This window comes from Mus musculus, chromosome 5 (assembly GCF_000001635.26).
Source record: "Mus musculus strain C57BL/6J chromosome 5, GRCm38.p6 C57BL/6J".
Taxonomy (NCBI): domain Eukaryota; kingdom Metazoa; phylum Chordata; class Mammalia; order Rodentia; family Muridae; genus Mus; species Mus musculus.
The window spans coordinates 86,361,443-86,377,219 of NC_000071.6; the positions used below are offsets into that span (position 1 = coordinate 86,361,443).

Below are 15,777 nucleotides of genomic sequence, written 5' to 3' on the forward strand. Positions count from 1 at the left end.
ACATAAGATTTTGCAGTGTGGATGATCACTAAGAGCTAAACAAGAATTGTTTCAGAGGTGTTTTAATGAGAAACCATTTCCACTTAGATAAAATTATTGGCAAACATAAGCATGCACACCATGTGTCATAGAAAACTAACATATGTAGGAATATACCCTAAAGGGACTCTGTGTATTTGTAACACTGAATCTGCTTTGGAGCACTCTGTGTTTGTATGTCAGCTGTAGGACACCCTTAGAATGTAATCCTGATAACTAGGATCATAGATACACTAGTACATACTTCACAGTGCAATTTTGATCACATCTTATGCATTTGTGGATATAGAAGTTATGTTTTAAATGATATGCCCCAAAGGTAAAAAGCTATGAAGACAATGAAGGGCATTAAGATATCACCCATAGACAATGGTTGCACTAGAGAAGGTGAAGAGAGGGAAGATGGAGCACATGATATGTTTGTGCAGGTGCCTACAAGGGCATGGATATTAGTGATATCATTTCTTTTAAGAAATTATTAATTATCCATAAATTCATTTTTAAATGTCCACAGCTTTGAGAAGCCATCACTTCGCTTACTAAAATTATTATTTTGAATCTTTTTACTTTTAAAAGCATTCAATATAGGCAATTTATTTGTAAATCTAACAGCAGACATTGCAGAAGCTACATCTTTTCAAGATTCCATGCCACTCTTCTTGGTTTGTTTGTAAGCAGTGCCTGGTATAGTTGCTATTATATAGCATTTTCTGAGTTATTATTTGATTTGTTTCTGAATTATTCATGTAAGCTGCTATATAGTAAGCCTGTGTTATAAATATTATGTTGTATTTATCTTTGAATGAATGCTAAAGACTTTCAAATAAAGACTTTGAAAATAGCTTGTTTTGACTTTGGAGTACTCAGCCCTAAATGTCTTTATTCATCCCCTCTCTTGAGGCTCAGGGATCTATGCAGAAGAGGAAGCCAAAAGATTGTCAGAGGCAGAGATGATGGAGGACTCCAAAAGACAGTGTCTTCCAGACACAACTGCGCTGATGCCCATGACCTCACAGAGACTGTGAGAGCATGCACAGGGCCTTTACAATTCATATCTGACAAACCTGAGCACTGAGAAAGGGAGTGGATAAAAACATCGGACTCTTAACCAAGAAGCTATTTGCAATTGATGCACCCTGGGAAAATAAACATCAGTTTCTTCCAATGAAATGTCTCTCATTCTATCAACCACATTTCAAAGAAGGCCCCATGTGCAGGAGCAGCTGGCCAACACAAAATAGACTCCATGATACTTTTGTGTGTGTGCTCTTTGCTTTGTATCTATATTTTTGTCTGTCTTGTTTTTGACATTTGTTATTTGTTTTGTAGGGGCTTTTAAGAGAGAGGAAGAGAGAGAGGGAGAGAGAGCTAAAAAACAAGAAGTCGAGTGGGTAACAGGGTGAAAGAATATGATCAAAATTTATGTTAAAGACTTTTATTTTTTTTTTTTCCCATTTTTTATTAGGTATTTAGCTCATTTACATTTCCAATGCTATACCAAAAGTCCCCCTTACCCACCCACCCCCACTCCCCTACCCACCCACTCCCCCCCTTTGGCCCTGGCGTTCCCCTGTACCGGGGCACACAAAGTCTGCGTGTCCAATGGGCCTCTCTTTCCAGTGATGGCCGACTAGGCCATCTTTTGATACATATGCAGCTAGAGTCAAGAGCTCAGGGGTACTGGTTAGTTCATAATGTTGTTCCACCTATAGGGTTGAAGATCCCTTTAGCTCCTTGGGTACTTTCTCTAGCTCCTCCATTGGGAGCCCTGTGATCCATCCATTAGCTGACTGTGAGCATCCACTTCTGTGTTTGCTAGGCCCCAGCATAGTCAAACAAGAGACAGCTACATCTGGGTCCTTTCGATAAAATCTTGCTAGTATATGCAATGGTGTCAGCGTTTGGATGCTGATTATGGGGTGGATCCCTGGATATGGCAGTCTCTACATGGTCCATCCTTTCATCTCAGCTCCAAACTTTGTTTCTGTAACTCCTTCCATGGGTGTTTTGTTCCCACTTCTAAGGAGGGGCATAGTGTCCACACTTCAGTCTTCATTTTTCTTAAGTTTCATGTGTTTAGGAAATTGTATCTTATATCGTGGGTATCCTAGGTTTTGGGCTAGTATCCACTTATCAGTGAGTACATATTGTGTGAGTTTCTTTGTGATTGTGTTACCTCACTCAGGATGATGCTCTCCAGGTCCATCCATTTGGCTAGGAATTTCATAAATTCATTCTTTTTAATAGCTGAGTAGTACTCCATTGTGTAGATGTACCACATTTTCTGTATCCATTCCTCTGTTGAGGGGCATCTGGGTTCTTTCCAGTTTCTGGCTATTATAAATAAGGCTGCTATGAACATAGTGGAGCATGTGTCCTTCTTACCAGTTGGGGCTTCTTCTGGATATATGCCCAGGAGAGGTATTGCTGGATCCTCCGGTAGTACTATGTCCAATTTTCTGAGGAACCGCCAGACTGATTTCCAGAGTGGTTGTACAAGCCTGCAATCCCACCAACAATGGAGGAGTGTTCCTCTTTCTCCACATCCTCGCCAGCATCTGCTGTCACCTGAATTTTTGATCTTAGCCATTCTCACTGGTGTGAGGTGGAATCTCAGGGTTGTTTTGATTTGCATTTCCCTGATGATTAAGGATGTTGAACATTTTTTCAGGTGCTTCTCTGCCATTCGGTATTCCTCAGGTGAGAATTCTTTGTTCAGTTCTGAGCCCCATTTTTTAAGGGGGTTATTTGATTTTCTGAGGTCCACCTTCTTGAGTTCTTTATATATGTTGGATATTAGTCCCCTATCTGATTTAGGATAGGTAAAGATCCTTTCCCAGTCTGTTGGTGGTCTTTTTGTCTTATAGACAGTGTCTTTTGCCTTGCAGAAACTTTGGAGTTTCATTAGGTCCCATTTGTCAATTCTCGATCTTACAGCACAAGCCATTGCTGTTCTGTTCAGGAATTTTTCCCCTGTGCCCATATCTTCAAGGCTTTTCCCCACTTTCTCCTCTATAAGTTTCAGTGTCTCTGGTTTTATGTGAAGTTCCTTGATCCACTTAGATTTGACCTTAGTACAAGGAGATAAGTATGGATCGATTCGCATTCTTCTACATGATAACAACCAGTTGTGCCAGCACCAATTGTTGAAAATGCTGTCTTTCTTCCACTGGATGGTTTTGGCTCCCTTGTCGAAGATCAAGTGACCATAGGTGTGTGGGTTCATTTCTGGGTCTTCAATTCTATTCCATTGGTCCACTTGTCTGTCTCTATACCAGTACCATGCAGTTTTTATCACAATTGCTCTGTAGTAAAGCTTTAGGTCAGGCATGGTGATTCCACCAGAGGTTCTTTTATCCTTGAGAAGAGTTTTTGCTATCCTCGGTTTTTTGTTATTCCAGATGAATTTGCAAATTGCTCCTTCTAATTCGTTGAAGAATTGAGTTGGAATTTTAATGGGGATTGCATTGAATCTGTAGATTGCTTTTGGCAAGATAGCCATTTTTACAATGTTGGTCCTGCCAATCCATGAGCATGGGAGATCTTTCCATCTTCTGAGATCTTCTTTAATTTCTTTCTTCAGAGACTTGAAGCTTTTATCATACAGATCTTTCACTTCCTTAGTTAGAGTCACGCCGAGATATTTTATATTATTTGTGGCTATTGAGAAGGGTGTTGTTTCCCTAATTTCTTTCTCAGCCTGTTTATTCTTTGTGTAGAGAAAGGCCATTGACTTGTTTGAGTTAATTTTATATCCAGCTACTTCACCGAAGCTGTTTATCAGGTTTAGGAGTTCTCTGTTGGAATTTTTAGGGTCACTTATATATACTATCATATCATCTGCAAAAAGTGATATTTTGACTTCCTCTTTTCCAATTTGTATCCCCTTGATCTCCTTTTGTTGTCGAATTGCTCTGGCTAATACTTCAAGTACTATGTTGAAAAGGTAGGGAGAAAGTGGGCAGCCTTGTCTAGTCCCTGATTTTAGTGGGATTGCTTCCAGCTTCTCTCCATTTACTTTGATGTTGGCTACTGGTTTGCTGTAGATTGCTTTTATCATGTTTAGGTATTGGCCTTGAATTCCTGATCTTTCCAGAACTTTTATCATGAATGGGTGTTGGATCTTGTCAAATGCTTTTTCTGCATCTAACGAGATGATCATGTGGTTTTTGTCTTTGAGTTTGTTTATATAATGGATTACATTGATGGATTTTCGTATATTAAACCATCCCTGCATCCCTGGAATAAAACCTACTTGGTCAGGATGGATGATTGCTTTAATGTGTTCTTGGATTCGGTTAGCGAGAATTTTATTAAGGATTTTTGCATCGATGTTCATAAGAGAAATTGGTCTGAAGTTCTCTATCTTTGTTGGATCTTTCTGTGGTTTAGGTATCAGAGTAATAGTGGCTTCATAAAATGAGTTGGGTAGAATACCTTCTACTTCTATCTTGTGAAAAAGTTTGTGCAGAACTGGAGTTAGATCTTCTTTGAAGGTCTGATAGAACTCTGCACTAAACCCGTCTGGTCCTGGGCTTTTTTTGGCTGGGAGAGTATTAATAACTGCTTCTATTTCTTTAGGGGATATGGGACTGTTTAGAAGGTCAACTTGATCCTGATTCAACTTTGGTACCTGGTATCTGTCCAGAAATTTGTCCATTTCGTCCAGGTTTTCCAGTTTTGTTGAGTATAGCCTTTTGTAGAAGGATCTGATGGTGTTTTGGATTTCTTCAGGATCTGTTGTTATGTCTCCCTTTTCAGTTCTGATTTTGTTAATTAGGATTTTGTCCCTGTGCCCTTTAGTGAGTGTAGCTAAGGGTTTATCTATCTTGTTGATTTTCTCAAAGAACCAACTCCTCGTTTGGTTAATTCTTTGAATAGTTCTTCTTGTTTCCACTTGGTTGATTTCACCCCTGAGTTTGATTATTTCCTGCCGTCTACTCCTCTTGGGTGAATTTGCTTCCTTTTTTTCTAGAGCTTTTAGATGTGTTGTCAAGCTGCTAGTATGTGCTCTCTCCCGTTTTTTCTTGAAGGCACTCATAGCTATGAGTTTCCCTCTTAGAAATGCTTTCATTGTGTCCCAAAGGTTTGGGTACGTTGTGGCTTCATTTTCATTAAACTCTAAAAAGTCTTTAATTTCTTTCTTTATTCCTTCCTTGACCAAGGTATCATTGAGAAGAGTGTTGTTCAGTTTCCATGTGAATGTTGGCTTTCTGTTATTTATTTTGTTATTGAAGATCAGCCTTAGTGCATGGTGATCTGATAGGATACATGGGACAATTTCAATATTTTTGAATCTGTTGAGGCCTGATTTGTGACCTATTATGTGGTCAATTTTGGAGAAGGTACCATGAGGTGCTGAGAAGAAGGTATATCCTTTTGTTTTAGGATAAAATGTTCTGTAGATATCTGTCAGATCCATTTGTTTCATCACTTCTGTTAGTTTCAGTGTGTCCCTGTTTAGTTTCTGTTTCCATGATCTGTCCATTGGTGAAAGTGGTGTGTTGAAGTCTCCCACTATTATTGTGTGAGGCGCAATGTGTGCTTTGAGCTTTACTAAAGTTTCTTTAGTGAATGTGGCTGCTCTTGTATTTGGAGCATAGATATTCAGAATTGAGAGTTCCTCTTGGAGGATTTTACCTTTGATGAGAATGAAGTGTCCCTCCTTGTCTTTTTTGATGACTTTGGGTTGGAAGTCAATCTTATCAGATATTAGGATGGCTACTCCTGCTTGTTTCTTCATACCATTTGCTTGGAAAATTGTTTTCCAGCCTTTCATTCTGAGGTAGTGTCTATCTTTTTCTCTGAGATGAGTTTCCTGTAAGCAGCAAAATGTTGGGTCTTGTTTGTGTAGCCAGTTTGTTAGTCTATGTCTTTTTATTGGCGAGTTGAGACCATTGATGTTAAGAGATATTAAGGAAAAGTAATTGTTGCTTCCTGTTATTTTAGTTGTTAAAGGTGGCATTCTGTTCTTGTGGCTGTCTTCTTTTAGGTTTGTTGAGGGATTACCTTCTTGTTTTTTCTAGGGCGTTGTTCCCGTTCTTGTATTGGTTTTTTTCTGTTATTATCCTTTGAAGGGCTGGATTCGTGGAGAGATAATGCGTGAATTTGGTTTTGTCGTGGAATACTTTGGTTTCTCCCTCTATGATAATTGAGAGTTTGGCTGGGTATAGTAGCCTGGGCTGCAGTTTGTGTTCTCTTAGTGTCTGTATAACATCTGTCCAGGCTCTTCTGGCTTTCATAGTCTCTGGTGAAAAATCTGGTGTAATTCTGATAGGCTTTCCTTTATATGTTACTTGACCTTTTTCCCTTACTGCTTTTAGTATTCTATCTTTATTTAGTGCATTTGATGTTCTGATTATTATGTGTCGGGAGGAATTTCTTTTCTGGTCCAGTCTATTTGGAGTTCTGTAGGCTTCTTGTATGTTCATATGCATCTCATTCTTTAGATTTGGGAAGTTTTCTTCAATAATTTTGTTGAAGATGTTTGCTGGACCTTTGAGTTGAAAATCTTCATTCTCATCCACTCCTATTATCCGTACGTTTGGTCTTCTTATTGTGTCCTGGATTTCCTGGATATTTTGAGTTAGGATCTTTTTGCATTTTCCATTTTCTTTGATTGTTGTGCCGATGTTCTCTATGGAATCTTCTGCACCTGAGATTCTCTCTTCCATCTCTTGTATTCTGTTGCTGATGCTCAAATCTATGGTTCCAGATTTCTTTCCTAGGGTTTCTATCTCTAGTGTTGCCTCGCTTTGAGTTTTCTTTATTGTGTCTACTTCCCTTTTTAGGTCTAGTATGGTTTTGTTCATTTCCATCACCTGTTTGTATGTTTTTTCCTCTTTTTCTGTAAGGACTTCTACCTGTTTGATTGTGTTTTCCTGTTTTTCTTTAAGGACTTGTAACTCTTTAGCAGTGTTCTCCTGTATTTCTTTAAGTGATTTATTAAAGTCCTTCTTGATGTCCTCTACCATCATCATGAGATATGCTTTTAAATCTAGGTCTAGGTTCTCAGGTGTGTTGGGGTTCCCTGGACTGGGCGAAGTGGGTGTGCTGGGTTCTGGTGATGGTGAGTGGTCTTGGTTCCTGTTAGTAAGATTCCTCAGTTTACCTTTCGCCATCTGGTAATCTCTGGAGTTAGTAGTTATAGTTGACTCTGTTTAGAGATTGTTCTTCTGGTGATTCTGTTACCGTCTATCAGCAGACCTGGGAGACAGATTCTCTCCTCTGAGTTTCAGTGCTCAGAGCACTCTCTGCTGGCAAGCTCTCTTACAGGGAAGGTGCGCAGATATCTTGTATTTGGACCTCCTCCTGGCCGAAGAAGAAGGCCCAAAACAGGACCTTTCTCAGACAGTGTGTTGCTTTGGCAGTTCCCAGGTGGTACAGACTCTCACCTAAGCAGACTAAATTCCTAAGTTCCTTGGAGTCCCGGGACCAAGATGGCGACCGCTGCTGCTGTGGCTTAGGTCGCCTCCCCAGCCGGGCGGGCACCTGTCCTCCGGTCCGGAAGGTGGCCGGCTGTCCCCGGCCCACACAGGGTGCTGCCTCAGCGCCTCTGTGCTTCTGCCTGTTCCAGAAGCTGTCAGGTTCTCTGGCGCACCCTCTCACCTGTTCAGACTAAATTCCTAAGTTCCTTGGAGTCCCGGGACCAAGATGGCGACCGCTGCTGCTGTGGCTTAGGTCGCCTCCCCAGCCGGGCGGGCACCTGTCCTCCGGTCCGGACGGTGGCTGGCTGTCCCTGGCCCACACAGGGTGCTGCCTCAGCGCCTCTGTGCTTCCGCCTGTTCCAGAAGCTGTCAGGTTCTCTGGCGCACCCTCTCACCTGTTCAGACTAATTTCCTAAGTTCGGCGGGTCCCGGACCAAGATGGCGACCGCTGCTGCTGTGGCTTAGGTCGCCTCCCCAGCCGGGCGGGCACCTGTCCTCTGGTCCGGAAGGTGGCCGGCTGTCCCCGGCCCACACAGGGTGCTGCCTCAGCCCCTCTGTGCTTCTGCCTGTTCCAGAAGCTGTCAGGTTCTCTGGCGCACCCTCTCACCTGTTCAGACTAATTTCCTAAGTTCGGCGGGTCCCGGACCAAGATCTGTTAAAGACTTTTAAATGAGGAATTTCAAAAGAAGAGTAGCTCATTTGTGCTTGATTATCATTCACTTATTTTTAATAGATATATAAAGAAAAGAAAAAATTGTTTATAGGGTGATGCATGGTATTTTGATACTTGTATGTATTATGTAATGTTTAAATCAGCATATGTGTGTCTATGTGTCCTAAAATATTTATCATTTTCTTATGATTAAAAAGTTCAAGTGTTTTTTATACATATGGTATACTATTAGTAAATTATCATCTGTGATCATCTTTGATTGGAATTTATGTATGTTATATTTCATCATAATGCCTATCATAATAAAAATTGAAAATGAAAAGGATGGGAGATAGATGCAGCTATAAAGATTTTAGAAAAATCCTGTTACTATGGAGGAGAGATATTAAAACAGGAACTGGGACGGATCCCCGGGTATGGCAGTCTCTAGATGGTCCATCCTTTCGTCTCCGCTCCAAACTTTGTCTCTGTAACTCCTTCCATGGGTGTTTTGTTCCCAGTTCTAAGAAGGGGCACAGTGTCGACACTTTGGTCTTCATTCTTCTTGAGTTTCATGTGTTTTGAAAATTGTATCTTATATCTTGGATATTCTAAGTTTCTGGGCTAATATCCACTTATCAGTGAGTACATATCATGTGAGTTCTTTTGTGATTGGGTTACCTCACTCAGGATGATGCCCTCCAGGTCCATCCATTTGACTAGGAATTTCATAAATTCATTCTTTTTAATAGCTGAGTAGTACTCCATTGTGTAAATGCACCACATTTTCTGTATCCATTCCTCTGTTGAGGGGCATCTGGGTTCTTTCCAGCTTCTGGCTATTATAAATAAGGCTGCTATGAAAATAATCAGCCTCCAAACACTGACACCATTGCACACACTAGCAAGATTTTGCTGAAAGGACCCTGATATAGCTGTCTCTTGTGAGGCTATGCCGGGGCCTAGCAAACACAGAAGTGGATGCTCACAGTCAGCTATTGGATGGATCACAGGGCCCCCAATGGAGGAGCTAGAGAAAGTATCCAAGGAGCTGGGGGGGATCTGCAACTCTATAGGTGGAACAACAATATGAACTAACCAGTACCCCTCAGAGCTCGTGTCTCTAGCTGCATATGTATCAGAAAATGGCCTAGTCGGCCATCAGTGGAAAGAGAGGCCCATTGGTCTTGCAAACTTTATATTCCTCAGTACAGTGGAACGCCAGGGCCAAGAAGTGGGAGTGGGTGGGTGGGGGAGTGGGGGGGCATGGGGGACCTTTGGGATAGCATTGGAAATGTAAATGAAGAAAAAACCTAATTAAAAGAAAAACAGGAACTGTTGGAGGAAGGGTTTTTTTAAGTGAAGATAATTCTACATGTCCTAATATAGATGATAATGTTTCAGCAAGAGGAAGCATGTGTTATGTTAATGTTAAGGTTGGGCAGACTTACTTTAGAGGCATCAACAGGAGACTTCATAGTTTACAGAAAAGTTTAAGTTTCCGGAAAAAAATGAAATTTTAAAGAAATCCTTTTTGAGTGATTTCTAGTGGTCAAATTGAAAATAGATATGAACTGATTTGCTATAAAATATCTAACCTTGGATGACAAACAGGAGCTGACCTTTCTTTGTTTCATCATGACATCATCACTTCTCCATCCCATCCCAACATTAGATGGTCTCCATGACCACAGAGACATATTGGTGCTTACCTATCTAGTTTTCATAAAGAAATATACCCGCTGCCCAATGATTCACAAATTTAAACATGGATTTTTGCAAGCTGAAACAATTCAGAGACCAAAATGCAGTCAAGAAGGTGTAAAACACATTTGGATACAGACAAACTCATTTTTCAACTTAGCTCATGTTCTTTCAGGCTTGTATTACAGGCCCTTATTCTGATCGACTTTGGCATGTCTCCGTATTCAGCTAATTGCATCATGAACAGTGACAAAAGAGAAGAGAAAGGAAACGTGGTTTGTTATGAAGGGAGGAGCTCTGCCAGGACCTGTCTGTTCCTGGATTGAGGTATGCTCGTGCACCTTAAGTCTTTCTTTAAACTGTTCTGAATCCTGACTTGAAAATCATCAACCTGCTTTCTAAATCTCAGCTTCACCTTGCAATTTTTATGAAATCTGATGGATAGGAATACTCTAGATGGGACCTAAGAAATTCTAGAATATCACAGAACTTAAATGAATAACAATTATTTCCCAACATAAGAGCCTAAGTTCTAGGGCCTGATTTGGGATTTCTGTCCTGAAAGACAGGAACACAGATAAAGAAAGGATCACAGCATGTATGCAACCTTCAGGAAAGAGCAACTTGAATGAAATACGAGAGTGCAAAGCATATAGAAGAGCAATCAAATACCCCAAGAAAGCTCACTGTCAAACATAAAGGCTTCAGAGATATTGAAAGATGCATCTAAAATTATGTTAAAAACTGCCTAGAATTACCTTTAAAAAGTATATTATAGAAATGTTTTCCCTTTTTCCTACCCGACCTGATGCCTGACCTCTCAAAACATGTGGAAGAACTGGGAAACTGGCATTTAATAAAAGAACTCCCTGTGTCATTTGAATACTTTCCCCAATTCCACATGCTGAAGGGTTTAAGATTTATTCCGATTGATGGAGTGCACTGTCTCCCATTCAAGCTTCTGCAAATTTCAGAACTGCATCAAATTTGCATAATTATGGATTATAGATAGTTCATGCTAATGAACAAAGAGAAAACAATTACAGTAGAAACAGCTTCTTTAAGAGGTAAAATGTGGGCAAATGTAGAGACTGTGGAACCAAGTTTCCAAGAGAAATGTGAAATAATTTATTTTTATGTTATTGTTGGAAATGTAAACTGTCATCTATTTTCCACTATTTCATTAACTTATAAGCATACTCATAGATATAATCTTGCATGGGTTTTTATTATTCAATATGGTTTAATTTTTGTTTCTTCTGATTTTAATGAGATTAAAGAAAAACTCAACTGTACTTAAACCTACACAGTGTTGCTTTTATTGATCCTTCTTTTAGCACAGCCTGCCAGTTATGGTGATATATTTTTTTCTATGCTAATTGAAACTCAATATGTACAATATATATGCATCTGTAATGATTTTCATTATGTTAGCTAAGCTTGTACTGCCTGAAGGCAGGTTAGGAGACAACTTGTTTTTTTATGTAAATATTTATGAAAAATAATTGACCATCAGTCAAACTGAAAATTGGAGAGATGGCAGTTTTCTTAAATATTGGTGATACTAAGTAAAAATAGAAATATCATTATTGCATAAAGTATAGACAAATACTGCCTTTAACTTCTTAGGAAGGGCTTTAGGATTTATGTCATATTTAGTAGCCAGTGCTGATACTGTTAGGAGTCAAAATATCTAAATTTCAAAATGTTCTAAAGCAACAGAGGAAGTGTTTTACTGATTATATATTTTAAAAGTTCACACTTGAGTTTCTGTAAACTGAGATATAACAAATAAAAACCCTTCCTTTTTTTAAAGATGAGTTCATAACACTAAATCATCTCCTCAGCTTTGATTTAAACAAATTCCCCTCCCCCCTGCCCCAAAGGCAGAGAATCAGCTAACCATGCTATCTAAACACCAGGCACATTACTTAAACAATCTCCAAAAGCTTCACTCAAGTTTTCAAAGAAGTGAATGTAATTGTTTCATACAGCCCAAATTTCTTAGACATCTTTGCATCTCACAAGCTTTAAGACACAGTAAAACTTATAAAGCTACAGAGGCAAAAGCAGGTCTTACCTATACATTTTACTCTTGAATAATGAAGAGGTCCTTGTTTCTGTGTGTCCAGCTGCTTTGAGATTCCCTCTCAACTGAATCACTCTTTCGTGCTCTGTGTACCTGAAGCCAAAGGAGGAAATCCCATGTAATTAGAACCCAACTTGTAAAACAAGTCTGAAAGAATCAACTTGAGCCAATAGTGTGACTTGTGGTCCAGAATAAAAGATGGGGAAACCTTACAAACCTTACAAACCAGAAACAATCCCATTTATTCTGGTAAGTAGTGAATAAACATGACTCTAGGTGGCAGGTGTTTTTTTTTCCTCACAACCCCGTGACCACATATCTCAGTGTCGTTTTTATTCAGAAGGATGTGGCACTTCTGCTTATTATCATAAACTTCATTCTTCACTACAGAAAACCAAGAACTAAAAGAAAATACTTCCCATGCACTGACAGACACTCTCTCTGAATATGATTTTTCTCTGTCATAAAAGGAGAGAGAGAGAGAGAGAGAGAGAGAGAGAGAGAGAGAGAGAGAGAGAGAGAGAGAGAGAGAGAGAGAACTTGAGTAGGCAGGACACATTGTTATGGGACAAGCAAGCATGAAATTCGAAATTAAAACACACCTACTCTTATTCCAAATATTGTCTCCTGAAAAAGCATCTTAACTCAGGTATCCAGAAGATAAGCAAAGAAAAGGAGAGTATGGATGTGTGGAGCATTGGGGCAAAGATGAAAGATTAGGAGGAGTGTTTCTAGGCAAGAGCAGAATCTGAGAAGATACACAGGCAAGAGTAGTATGGCAATGAGAAAGGGCATTCCTGTCTCATGTGTTGGCAAGGAGGATAGGTGACGTTGGATGGCTGTGCTGGGAATGCTCCCTAGGAAATAATGAAAGCTGAAGAATTGAAATGGAATACAATCAGATTGGGTACTAAAACTTGAATTCCACTACTTGAATTTTCACTAACTGATTGTGTACCTTGAGGTGGGGAGCTAGTTGGGGTGTATTAGTCAGTGGTAGGGCACTTACTTCACATGTATGAGGTCCTGGGTTCAGTACAGAAAAGAAAAGAAAAGAAAAGAAAAGAAAAGAAAAGAAAAGAAGAAAAAAAGAAAAGAAAAGAAAAGAAAAGAGAAGAGGAAAGGAAAGAAAACAAAGCAACAAAACAAAACTTATTCCTTCATGAGTTTCTGTGTGCCCCAGAGAAGTAAAAAGCTGAAGAGGTTCTTAGAGAAGGCTTTTGACTTGATCTAATGCATCATTGATAGGCAATGGCTAATGAATTTACCATAGGAATTCAATTAAAACAAGTGATCAGTCACTCACACATTTTAAAATAGAACGGCAATCTAGACAACATTGATAGAACTAAGTGGTAATCCCCCTTTACACATTATAAACGCATCTTTAGACATTCTCTCTCATGCCTGATTCTATATTTAGTATTTTCAATGAGAGGAGTGAAATACATTTTCAAAATTACACATTTTACCTGAATTTTTGTTTTTTAGTTTTTTTATTTACTAACTTCAAGTTATTCATTTATAGATCACTCTCTTCAGTGCATTTGAATAGTATCCTGGTACAAAAATTTATATTGTATTATAATACTCAATGTTATTCCATGAAAATGTTCTGATTTCTAAGTCTTATACCTAGTAGCTTATATTTCTCAATATAATTTCAAACTCAAAAAATTAAAGAACCTACATTTAACATTTATTAACAATTTAATGTTTATATCATAGAAGACAAATCACATTATCATGAATAGATTCATCATTAAGTACAGAAACTGCTTTTTTAATGTGGAATGTTTTAAATCATTTAGATTTTTTTCTATTTCAGCTGATTTTTTGTTAACTCCATAAACATAGTATTTCTATTTCATGCTCTTACTGAATTGGGACTTAAAATACATCGAGAAGTCATATTGGATCAAATAAGTGCAAAAGCTGTCCTTGAACTAACAATTATCCTCTCACCTCCACTTCTCAAGTACCAAGATTATAGGTGTATATTAAGATACACAGGAAGTCTTAATATTTAATGACTTTACCTTTTAAACTTATTTTAATATTTTTCTATATTTGAAATGCTGCCTTCTGTTTCATTTACAACAATTTCTCTTAAAAGGTAGCCCTTTCTCCTACATCTTATGATTCCTGTATACTCATTTCTATGGATTCATCAAGACTATTTTTACCGAACAGGTGCTTAATTGAGACAGACTGTTTAAATGTTCAACATCTTACTCTCCTTCCATACATCTACTGCTAACCGGTTACACAATGTCACAACAGAACTTGAAAATGAGTCAAGGGAGTGTCATGGGGAAAACTGTACTCAGTCTGAAAGCGACTTCCTGGATGCTTACAATGGGCTCAACACAGAAAGGGAGGTGGGGCTGAAATTACGTCTGGCTGGTGAGACCAAGTAATTGTTCATAATAGGAGCTAGTTTTAAAGGTGTTGACTCTTAATCTTCAGATCCACAGGGAGTGGCAGGAAAAACCTTGACTGATTCTATTCTTAATCAAAAAGAACTGGGAATGTAGAATTGTATTATACACAAAACATAAGAATTAACTCTCCATTAGGCTTGGTTTTTCGTTCTGCTGTTGTATGATTTTCAAGGCAACCTGCCAGGGTGACTGACACAGCCTTCAAGGAGATAGCAGAGATCAGTTAGCTTGCAGAAGATGGACTCATGTAAGAGATATTGACATTGGGGGTTTTTGTCTTTTGAGGGTGAGAGAGATTATGACTAAAATAGTATCTTTAAGTTGGTCACTCTTAAGCGCTGGAATATTTATTGTTTAATACCTATTGTGTCTTGGCTTAGATGGAAAGATGATTCACTCGGTGGTGCTCATCAAAACATTGTGAGTAAAAATCAAAAGAGAACCGGGCAACAACCTGAAGCCGATGATCTAAAGGGTGTGACCAGTAGTGTTTTCTTTGTTTTTGGAGTTTGTTTATTCATCTGGTTCAGGGAAACACAGTCATATGGGTGTTCATGAATTTGTCATAACCTCCTTTACAAAGTTTACTATAATGATGGAAAATAATTATAAAGGAAAAGCAAACAAACAGACAAAGGGGGGGGGAAACAGAAAATAAAGGTAATACAACTTCCACACCCAAGGCTCAACAATCGTTGCAAAAGGGGCAGAAAGACGTAAAGGCTAGGGGATCAGAAAGTTGGCTGTGAGACTGTTTCTCCTAGAAATGTCAGTTATTCTTATAAATTCTCACCAACAAGGCTGCCTATATATGAGCTAAGCAATGATGGTGTTTTGTGTGTGTGTGTGTGTGTGAAAAACAACAATGAATGAAAAAAAGGACATAAATTTGAAAGTGAGCAAAGAAGTATACATGGAAAGGTTTGGAGGGACAAAAAGAAAGGAAAAAATGATGTAATTATTATATCAAAAATTGGAAACAATTAAAAAATAAAAGTAGTGTATGTGCCAACCTAAAAAAGCTATAAAATTACATTTAATTACAAACGTGTATTCATTTTTCATATTAGGTTAAAATTGGGTAATAATTATATTTTAAAATGTAAACAAATTTAATTTTATGGATTGTAATTGTAACTCGTAAGCAGTTAGAAATAAGATGGGTAATAAAACCTCATTTCAGGGTTTTGTCAATTGAGAAGAGGAAATATCTTTTTTTGGAAAGAGTCTCTTAAATAAAAGCTTTGATCTTTTATTTACTATCCAACAAGGCTTTGAAAAATTATTTCCCCCTCTAGAGATTATTATTTTACTTTTCTTACATGTAAAAATGGAGTTACATACTATTCTCAAGGAGTTATGAAAATTAAATTCAATCAAATCAAATAAACTAACAAGCATAAGGCACCAGGCACTTGAATC

The 15,777-nt window shown here is 38.5% G+C and overlaps 1 protein-coding gene and 1 long non-coding RNA gene across 2 annotated transcripts in view; one reads left to right on the forward strand and one right to left on the reverse strand.

The window, feature by feature from the left end:
* Positions 1 to 11,945, reverse strand: part of Tmprss11d (transmembrane protease, serine 11d) — a 70,534-nt gene extending 58,589 nt beyond the window's left edge. Inside the window, exon 1 of the mRNA NM_145561.2 lies at positions 11,903 to 11,945. Within this exon, the coding sequence (NP_663536.1) occupies positions 11,903 to 11,910 (8 nt within the window). The 5' untranslated portion in view covers positions 11,911 to 11,945. The remainder of the gene's footprint in view (positions 1 to 11,902) is intronic.
* Positions 1 to 15,777, forward strand: part of Gm35367 — a 52,763-nt gene that overhangs the window by 17,400 nt on the left and 19,586 nt on the right. Inside the window, exon 2 of the long non-coding RNA XR_389319.1 lies at positions 9,998 to 10,149. This is a non-coding gene — a long non-coding RNA (predicted gene, 35367). The remainder of the gene's footprint in view (positions 1 to 9,997; positions 10,150 to 15,777) is intronic.